The 10,088-nt window shown below is 42.8% G+C and overlaps 1 protein-coding gene across 4 annotated transcripts in view; it reads right to left on the bottom strand.

Annotated features, from left to right (window-relative positions):
- Positions 1-8,508: 8,508 nt before the first annotated feature.
- Positions 8,509-10,088, bottom strand: part of rnf10 (ring finger protein 10) — a 38,002-nt gene continuing 36,422 nt past the window's right edge. For all 4 annotated transcript variants that reach the window (XM_068005648.1, XM_068005650.1, XM_068005649.1 and 1 more), the window contains exon 17: positions 8,509-9,421. In XM_068005648.1, the coding sequence (XP_067861749.1) occupies positions 9,348-9,421 (74 nt within the window). In that variant the 3' untranslated portion in view covers positions 8,509-9,347. The remainder of the gene's footprint in view (positions 9,422-10,088) is intronic.

Below are 10,088 nucleotides of genomic sequence, written 5' to 3'. Positions count from 1 at the left end.
ATCTAAGGGGAAGCTAGATAAGCACAGGAAGGAGAAAGGAATAGAAGGGTATGCTGATAGGGGTAGATGAAGTAGGGAAGGAGGAGGCTCGTCTGGAGCATAAATGCCAGCAAAGACCGCTTGGCCTATTTCTGTGCTTATAGACAATTTAAGTATACCCTATAGAAAAACAAGATTAAATTCAGTTGGAACTTTGTGGGTTCACTAATTTCAAATTCTCTTGACACTATACAACTCATGGTAAAGACATTCAATTACAGATGTCAATTTCAATGATTTAGTTTACAAACTACAGAAATGTGATTTTAAAAAAAGGAAACCTTTAAAAGCTCACAGCAAGCACCAAATCTAATTGTCACTTAGTACACATCACTCAGGCTGAACCAGACTATTTAGTCTCAGCATTCTACTTGACCGCAAGCTGATCTTCCAACCTCATTCTCTCCATCACAACGACCACCTAGTTCCACCTCCACATCGTCCAGCTGTGTCAGTGACGCCCTTATTCATGCCTTTGTCACTTCCAAACTCCACTATTCCAATGCTTTCCTGTCAAATACCTTTAATAAACTTGACTACTTCAAGGTCTACTGCCGATATCTTATCCTGCACTAAGTCCCACTTACCCATCACTCCTGGTCCCCCAATGCCCCCAAATTTAAAACTCATTTTTGTAGTTAAATCTCTTTGGCAGTGCCCCTCCTTATCTCTAACCTACAACCCTCCATTCTTCCAATTCTACCTTGTGCATCTCCCTTTCTCCCCCCCCCCCTCCTCCATTACCAGACGTGTCTTCAGCAATTCTCTCCCAAACACCTCTAGCCCTCTTTCCCAAGATTCTCCAACCCCTCTGCCCCCAAGCTTTTGGTCACCCCTCTTAATATCTATCAAGTTGTTTCATTGCATGCAGCTTTTAGAGCTGTAGGCAGTATTGTGGTCCAATTGAATGGCGGAGCAGGCTCAAGTAGCCGAATGGCCTACTCCTATCTCTTATGGTTAATAACCAAGACGATACGCTTGGCTCAGTTGGTAAAACTTCACTGCCAGAAGGTTGATTGTTCAAGCTCACTCCACAACTTAAGCACAATTTAGGTTGACAATCCAGTGCATTACTGTCAAAGATGATGTTCTGAGCAAGATGTTAAATAGGAGGCCCTACCTATTCAAGTGGATATTTCAAAGAGCTGGTAATGCTCCTGGTAGCCTGCCCAACATTCTTCCCTCAACCAACACCATCAAGGTTAATTGCTCATTTGTCTCTGCTGGTCATAAGCTGTTGCTGTATGCAAAATGGTTGTTATATTACCTATATACATAGCAGTCACCACTTTAAAAGTAATGCACATAACACACTTTGGGACATGAAAGATAACTACATAAAATGCAGGTCTCATTTTCAGAAAAATCTAGTTGGAAATAGTTCAGTTAATGGAAGTGACCCTTCATTTCCCTTCCTATTCCCTTTACACCCCCTCCCCCCACACACACACTTCCTCCTCTCCCCCAAAGTTCATAAATCTACCACCAGTCTATAGCAGACTGATTTAACAGCACAAACTGAGCACAGGGCCCAGAATTAGACTTAAATCAATATAAACTGCAATAATATGATTGTTACAGTCTATAATTAACAGTGGATGCTAAAGGTGTGCATTAGTGCTCTTAATACAATGTGGCAAGATATCAATACCTTATTGAGAACAATTGTAAACAATTTTACAACACCAAGTTATAGTCCAACGATTTTATTTTTAATCCCACAAGCTTTCGGGGGCTTTCCCCTTCCTCAGGCCGTGTGGACAATTGTCTTTTCCACACGGCCTTTTCCAATTGTCTTTTCCACACTGCCTGAGGAAGGGGAAAGCCCCCGAAAGCTTGTGGGATTAAAAATAAAATCGTTGGACTATAACTTGGTGTTGTAAAATTGTTTACAATTGTTAACCCCAGTCCATCACCGGCATCTCCACATTATTGAGAACAGGTGAAGTTCTTAGCTATGTTGAGGTGACAAAAAGTGCCAAACTGGATGGGTGAGTAAGGAGAAATATTAAGTAAACCAGACACACAGGCTGTTCCCATGTAGCCCAAGGCCATTGGCTTATACCAGAGGTGATCGTTTCACAAAAGTACAGAGCAAAAGGCCTTTCAGGCCATTAAGCCCACTGAACCCAGAGTCTATGATTATTCTAAATGAACTGCCTCCTACTCTACTCACTAATCATTATTTTAAAAAGGAAGCTCCTTTTCCTACCTACCATGTGGGGGCAAAAAAGTGCTATGAATCTATACAACCTTCAATCCCCCTTCTCAGACTATAATCTCTAAAATGGGTGTTAAAGGGAGCCAAGACATGAAGAGTAATGAATTGACCAGATGAGGGAAAAGCCATAAAAAGATATTGCACAAGATCACTGTTTGTACATGTGGGATTTACAGCCGTTTACATAGATGGCTGACATTTCTCTGGCCCTGTTACAGCTTGCTTGCTTTGATGGGCCATGTGCTGAGCCTTCATATTTCCTACATTACAACAGTGACTACTTTTCAAAAAAGTACTTGATTGGATGTCCCAAGGAGCATTGCACCCAGAGGTCATGAAAGGCACTTTATCAATTCAAGTTCTTTCACATCTCTTTTCCTGCATACATTTTGCACCTTCAGTTTAACTTTGCTAACACCCTTTCCCTCCCCACTGCTTTCCTTTAGTTTCATTTTATGGTGTTCCCTAATCTGAACAGAGCAGCATCATCTCAAATCAAGTATCAAAACACTGAATGAAAGCTCACAGCACCAATTAGAGGGAGTAGCAATCTCAAAGCAACTTGAGAGCTTGCACTATTAATATTTTCTAGAATTGAATGCAGCTAGACATGTATGCTTTATATGTGCAGAATTAAACAGATTAACTTTTTAAAATTCCTCCAAGGAACTGGAGAGCATGCTGAAGGTTATTCAAGGCAGGAAAAACAGATAGATGCTTCTTTACTCCAGACATGTGTTAAGCTCAAAAAATGAAACATAAAATATGAAATGTAACACAAAAATACTTCATCCAAAGTCTATACACAATGAGAAATTTGCCTTCTTTTGTCGTTTCCAATATCTATCTATCTTAAATTTTCAAAGAAACTTACAATTGCTCAAATATTTCACTTCACTTACAGAATTTCACCATACTGCCAGCAGCAGAGCTCCGTACTTTGAGACATTTCCATTCCTTGTCTCAAAAGCAACTCATTCAGCACCAGTATCATTTCTTCCCATTCCTCATACTAGCCTCAAAATTTCAAATTCCCAGTTTAATAATTATGTGGGCAGTTTTGCATTGCAGATCCACACCTAGCGGGATCAGACATGGCCCAAACTCAAGATGCAACTGGCGGGGGAGAGATTTTCATTCCATCAGTCAAAACCTGATTCAAACCCAGGTCCCAGAGATAAGGAGAGTATACAGATCCACTGGACTATCTATTTCCCCCTTCTCCCACTTAAATAATGGAAGGGATAGCAACCATTAAAAGGGTATTGCAAAAAGAGCCATCAATATCAAGTTACAAAGTGGATATGCTGGATCAGACACAGCTGCACAAATATATAAAGTGGACTACTAGATTTTAAAATTTTAATGCTGGTCCTCAACATGGGCCAGTGATGTACACACTTTTGCCTGTAGTACACTGAATGTACAGTATATTTCTAGCCAGTTAGGAAGTTCTGCTTTCAGACATCCCTTTATGATTTAAATCAATGTATACAATGGTCTACCACAGCATGGAATCAATAGGGTGTGGTCTCCTTTTGTCTCCCAAAGAAAAAGCCATTGCTAGTTCCAACAGGAATAACAAATGGGAGAAGCAGCAAGTGCTGGTTTTAGAATCCTTACAGTTCAGCATAATTTGGATACATTTTCTCCAGGGATTCCACAACAAAGCTAATTTTCCACCTTTCCTAAAGGAACAAGCATGACATTGCAACACATCTGCACTCAGCATCTGGATTTCTAACAAGGAAAAAAAAACTCATGAGCCCTTCAGCAGCAAAACCTATATAAAAAGTAAACCAGATATTTGAATACAGCCCAGGTCAAGATTACCAACATTCACACAGATAGTTTTAAAGATTTCAAAGTGTAGATGAAATTGGAAAATGAAATTACAATACATGGTTATTAAATCCAGTGCAATTCCTTAAAAATTACAGAATACTGCTTTAGAACAGATTTGGCAAGAAACTGGTGAAAATACACATTTTCCTTTAATTATTAAGTGTCCATGAAACCACAATAATTAAAGGCATTGTTCAGTTTATAGTTCCTCCTATTTGCATTTTATAAGCTCATTGTGCAGATACCACAAGAAAAGTCTAATGCAAACCTTAAGGCGGTAGGGTCTGGTAGCATAGTGGTTATGTCACTGGACTAATAATCCAGAGTCATGAGTTCAAATCCTGCCGCAGCAGCTGGGGAATTTAAATTCAATTAATTAAATGCAATTAATTAAAAATATTAGTATCAGTAATGGTGGCCATGAAGCTACCGGATTGTCGTAAAAACCCATCTGGTTTACTAATGTCCTTTAGGGAAGGAAACCTACCGCCCTTACCTGGTCTGGCCTATGTGACTCCAGACCCACAGCAATGTGGTTGATTTTTAATTGCCCTCTGAGATGGCCTAGCAAGCCACTCAGTTGTACAATCTCGCTAAAAAAAGTCATAAGAATAAAACCAGACGGACCACCCAGCATCGGACCACTAGGCACCAGATATGACAAAGGCAAACCAAGCCCAGTCGACCCTGCAAAGTCCTCCTCACTAACATCTGGGGACTTGTGCCAAAATTGGGAGAGCTGTCCTACAGACTAGTCAAGGAACAGCCTGACTTCAATGTCCATCACCAAGAGTGGCTCAGTAGCACCACTACTGATCGAGCTGGCAGAGTCCTGAAGGACATAGCTGCCAGACTGGGCCTGGGGTATTCCTCACTCGACCATTACCAACAAGCCAGGGGATCAACCCTGGTTCAATGAAGAGTGTAGAAGAGCATGCCAGGAGCAGCACCAGGCATACTGAAAAATGAGGTGCCAACCTGAAGCTACAACTCAGGACTAATTGCATGCTAAACAGCAGAAGCAACATGCTATACACTCAATTATACCTTTCAGCCAACTTCCCAGACTCTTCCATCACCATCCCTGGGTATGTCCTGTCCCACCAGCAGGACAGACCCACCAGCCCACCAGAGGTGGCGGTACAGTGATAGTCAGGAGGGAGTGGCCCAGGGAGTCATCAACATTGACACTGGACCCCATGACATCTCAGCATCAGGTCAAACATGGGCAAGGAAACCTCCTGCTGATTACCACCCTCCCTCAGCTGATGAATCAGTTCTCCTCCATATTGACCACTACTTGGAGGAAGCACTGAGGGTAGCAAGGGCACATAATGTACTCTGGGTGGGGGACTTCAATGTCCATCACCAAGAGTGGCTTGGTAGCACCACTACTGATTGAGCTGGCCAAGTCCTGAAGGACATAGCTGCTAGACTGGGCCTGCGGCAGGTGGCGAGCGAACCAACACGAGGAAAAAAAAACTTACTGACCTCGTCCTCACCAATCTACTTGTCACAAATGCATCTGTCCATGACAGTATTGGTAGGAGTTACCACCACACAGTCCTCGTGGAGACGAAGTTGTGTCTTCGCACTGAGGACACCATCCAACATGTGTGGCACTACCACCTAGCAGCTCAAAACTGAGCATCCATGAGGCGCTGTGGGCCATCAGCAGAATTGTATTCCAGCACAATCTATAACCTCATGGCCCGGTATATTCCTCACTCGACCATTACCAACAAGCCAGGGGATCAACCCTGGTTCAATGAGGAGTGTAGAAGAGCATGCCAGGAGCAGCACCAGGCATACCGAAAAATGAGGTGCCAACCTGGTGAAGCTACAACTCAGGACTACATGCATGCTAAACAGCAGAAGCACCATGCTATAGACAGAGCTAAGCAATTCCACAACCAACAGATCAGATCAAAGCTCTGCAGTCCTGCCACATCCAGTCGTGAATGGTGGTGGACAATTAAACAACTAATGGGAGGAGGAGGCTCTGCAAACATCCCCATCCTCAATGATGGCGGAGTCCAGCACGTGAGTGCAAAAGACAAGGCTGAAGCATTTGCAATCATCTTCAGCCAGAAGTGTCGAGTGCATGATCCATCTCGGCCTCCTCCCGATATCCCCACCATCACAGAAGCCAGTCCTCAGCCAATTCAATTCACTCCACGTGATATCAAGAAACAGCTGAGTGCACTGGATACAGCAAAGGCTATGGGCCCCGACAACATCCCGGCAGTAGGGCTGAAGACTTGTGCTCCAGAACTAGCCGCACCTTCAGCCAAACTGTTCCAGTACAGCTACAACACTGGCATCGACCCAACAATGGAAAATTTTCCAGGTATGTCCTGTCCACAAAAAGCAGGACCAATCCAATCCGGCCAATTACCGCCCCATCAGTCTACTCTCAATCAGCAAAGTGATGGAAGATGTCATCGACAGTGCAATCAAGCGGCACTTACTCACTAATAACCTATTCACTAATGCTCAGTTTGGGTTCCACCAGGACCACTCGGCTCCAGACCTCATTACAGCCTTGGTCCAAACATGGACAATAGAGCTGAATTCCAGAGATGAGGTGAGAGTGACTGCCCTTGACATCAAGGCAGCATTTGACAGTGTGGCACCAAGGAGCCCTACTAAGATTGAAGTCAATAGGAATCAGGGGGAAAACTCTCTAGTGGCTGGAGTCATACCTAGCACAAAGAAAGATGGTAGTAGTTGTTGGAGACCAATCATCCAGCCCCAGGGCATTGCTGCAGGAGTTCCTCAGGGCAGTATCCCAGGCCCAACCATCTTCAACTGCTTCATCAATGACCTTCCCTCCATAAGGTCAGAAATGGGGATGTTCGCTGATGATTGCAGTGTTCAGTTCCATTCACAACCACTCAAATAATGAAGCAGTCCGTGCCTGCATGCAGCAACATCCAAGCTTGGGCTGATAAGTGGCAAGCAACAGACAAGCGCCAGGCAATGACCATCTCCAACAAGAGTGTGTCTAACCACCTCCCCATGACATTCAACAGCATTACCATTGCCGAATCCCCCACCATCAACATCCTGGGGGTCACCATTGACCAGAAACTAAATTGGACTAGCCATATAAATACTGTGGCTACAAGAGCAGGTCAGAGGCTGGGTATTCTTCAGCAAGTGACTCACCTCCTGACTCCCCAAAGCCTTTCCACCATCTACAAGGCACAAGTCAGGGAGTGTGATGGAATACTCTCCACTTGCCTGGATGAGTGCAGCTCCAACACCATCCAGGACAAAGCAGCCCGCTTGATTGGCACACCATCCACCACCCTAAATAGTCACTCCCTTCACCAGTGGGCACACAGTGGCTGCAGCACCATCCACAGGATGCACTGCAGCAACTCGCCAAGGCTTCTTCCACAGCACCTCCCAAACCCGCAACCTCCATCACTAGAAGGACAAGAGCAGCAAGCACATGGGAACACCACCACCTGCACGTTCCCCTCCAAGTCACACATCATCCCGACTTGGAAATATATCGCCGTTCCTTCATAGTCGCTGAGTCAAAATCCTGGAACTCCCTTTCTAACGCCACTGTGGGAGAACCTTCACCACACTGACTACAGCGGTTCAAGAAGGCGGCTCACTACAACCTTCTCAAGGACAATTAGGGATGGGCAATAAATGCTGGCCTTGCCAGCGACACCCACATCCCATAAACAAATAAAAAGACTTCGGAACATGAAATTAAATATGCAGAGAAGCAATGTACATTGTTAAAACAGTGCTCAGCACCTTGTTCTAAGCACTTGCATTTGGAAATGGAAATGTCACTATATAAACCCATTTAAAACTGGGGGCTCTGACAGGATTTGCTTTTCAGCATAACGAGCATTAAAGCTATTCATGTTGGTAGTTATGGACAAAAATATGAACCATAAGAAATATTATCTGCTTGAAAAGCAAACATGTTTTTCAGTAAGGTTTATTAACTGTTGCAATGTATTTAGATAGGCTGTCTGTTGGATGAGCTTATCTTCTGGGCCACGAGCTGGGTGTGCCCTACAAAATGTGTTCTCAGGAGAGGGAGGGTGTTGGGGCAGGGAGGTGGGGTGGGGGAAAGACAGGAAAGGAAATGTCTGACCTTGTGTGAATTAAGTTTCACCAGGGCAGAATAGTGATCCAGCTGGCCTTTTTCTGTTCAGATGTTCCTTTAAATTTCCCTCAAAAATTAAATTAAAACTAAAGCACCCACTAATGTTGGATGGAAACCTGGTCATTCCAAGTGTTTTTTTTTGAAGCGGGTGGTGGTGGGGAAGAGTAAAATATTTAGTCTGGTCTTTAGAGCAGCAGCACCATGTACAGTCATTTGACCAACACCTTCCCTTTATGATTTAAGGCAGAAATCAACAACACTGTGCACAAGATTCTTTTATTGCATCTATTACTCTGCTGTTGCATTAAAGAAATGTGAAGGGTAGAAGTAACAAAGTTGAACTCAACACTTCATTAGATTCTTTACATTCACTTTCTTAAAAGGATACACCACTTCTCAAATTAAAATCTTCAAAAAAGGGAAACTCCAGCCATTGTTAATTTATATTTTACTACTGACGGGATACCACCCAACTTAACGTGGGGGGAGGAGGAAAGAGAATAATTACAGACCAACTCTATGCTGAACACTAATGAGCACGTGCTTGTGTGTAGTGGGGAAGAATATTTTGCAAAACCTCAGTATTGTTGTTCAGAGTGGGAAGGAGAAGGGACAGAACTACCATTTGATTAATTCAGTGACAAATGTTAGCTAAAAGAAAATCATGTGCCAATTATTTACAAAATGGCTGCTTCCAGCAAAGGGTAGAGTGTGACATGAAAAATAAGTTCACCACTCAGTGAACTTCTACACACAATGGCAGAATTTAAGTTTTACTGGAATTTCCCTTGTTTAAAAAAAATCCCAAAACACAAGCTGTATGAATTGGTTATGGTGTTCAACCACAAAGCTGTGTAATAAATTTGTGTACATCATAAACGGGAGGCAAACTTTCATTTACAAACCACTCAAACAAATGCCACTGCTGTAATCTGTTGTGGGTTTGAAGTACAACCAAAAAACAACCAAGATCCAGTATCTGAAACTATAGCAGCAAAATAAAAAAACATTTCCTCCCCCCCAGACAGCAGCGAATGTGTAAATGTGGGCAGTGGCTGCCTGTGGTGCTAGGATGGGTAAGATGGCCAATGGCTGCCTACATTACTTTGTGTGAACTACTGAAGTACTGAAGAGAAGTTTCTGCTTTTTCTTCTTCTTTTTCCTATTCTTCTCTTCTGCAAGCAAAAAAGGACCCAATTAGAGAAAATGTTTATATACTCATCCTTACTTTTAAACTAGGTCATACGCATGAGTATTCAGTTAATTCCTTTAGTACAGCAGAGGCATTATTCACCAGCATATTTGCACACTGCTAGACCGTACATAGATGAAACACTCAGAAGCAAAAGAAGACCAGCAAAGATGCTATTCAGTACATAGTGGGTGGACTTTAAAAACAAGAGTCTATAGTTGTTGCAGCTAATCAGCAAGTTCAGAAGGAAAAAAAAAGTTTGATTATATACATGAAAGATTGTTATGGAACCCTAATGCCCCTTCATGGAGCGAGGCAACTAAAAGTTTCTGGAATAAGATTGACCCCCGCCCCACCCACTTAGAAGTCTAAACAATTTCTTCGCAGCAGTTAAACAATCGAAATGTTAGTTTAAACAGTTACCATTGTCTGCCAAGGTGTTAAAGCAGTCAACTTTCTGTTACAGAAGGGCCAGCTAATGCTATTGATACCCAACAGTAACTGGACTTTTTTTAATCTGCATGCGTCAGTCAAATTATCTAAACCATATTTAGAGCAATAAGACAAATACCCTCCCTGTCTTGCATTTTGAAATTTAGTGGAGAAAACAACTTCCATTTTAACCGTAGATATTTAAAGAGATCTGGTTC

Source organism: Heptranchias perlo, chromosome 25 (assembly GCF_035084215.1).
Source record: "Heptranchias perlo isolate sHepPer1 chromosome 25, sHepPer1.hap1, whole genome shotgun sequence".
NCBI lineage: Eukaryota > Metazoa > Chordata > Chondrichthyes > Hexanchiformes > Hexanchidae > Heptranchias > Heptranchias perlo.
This window is presented reverse-complemented; position numbering and strand designations above follow the sequence as displayed.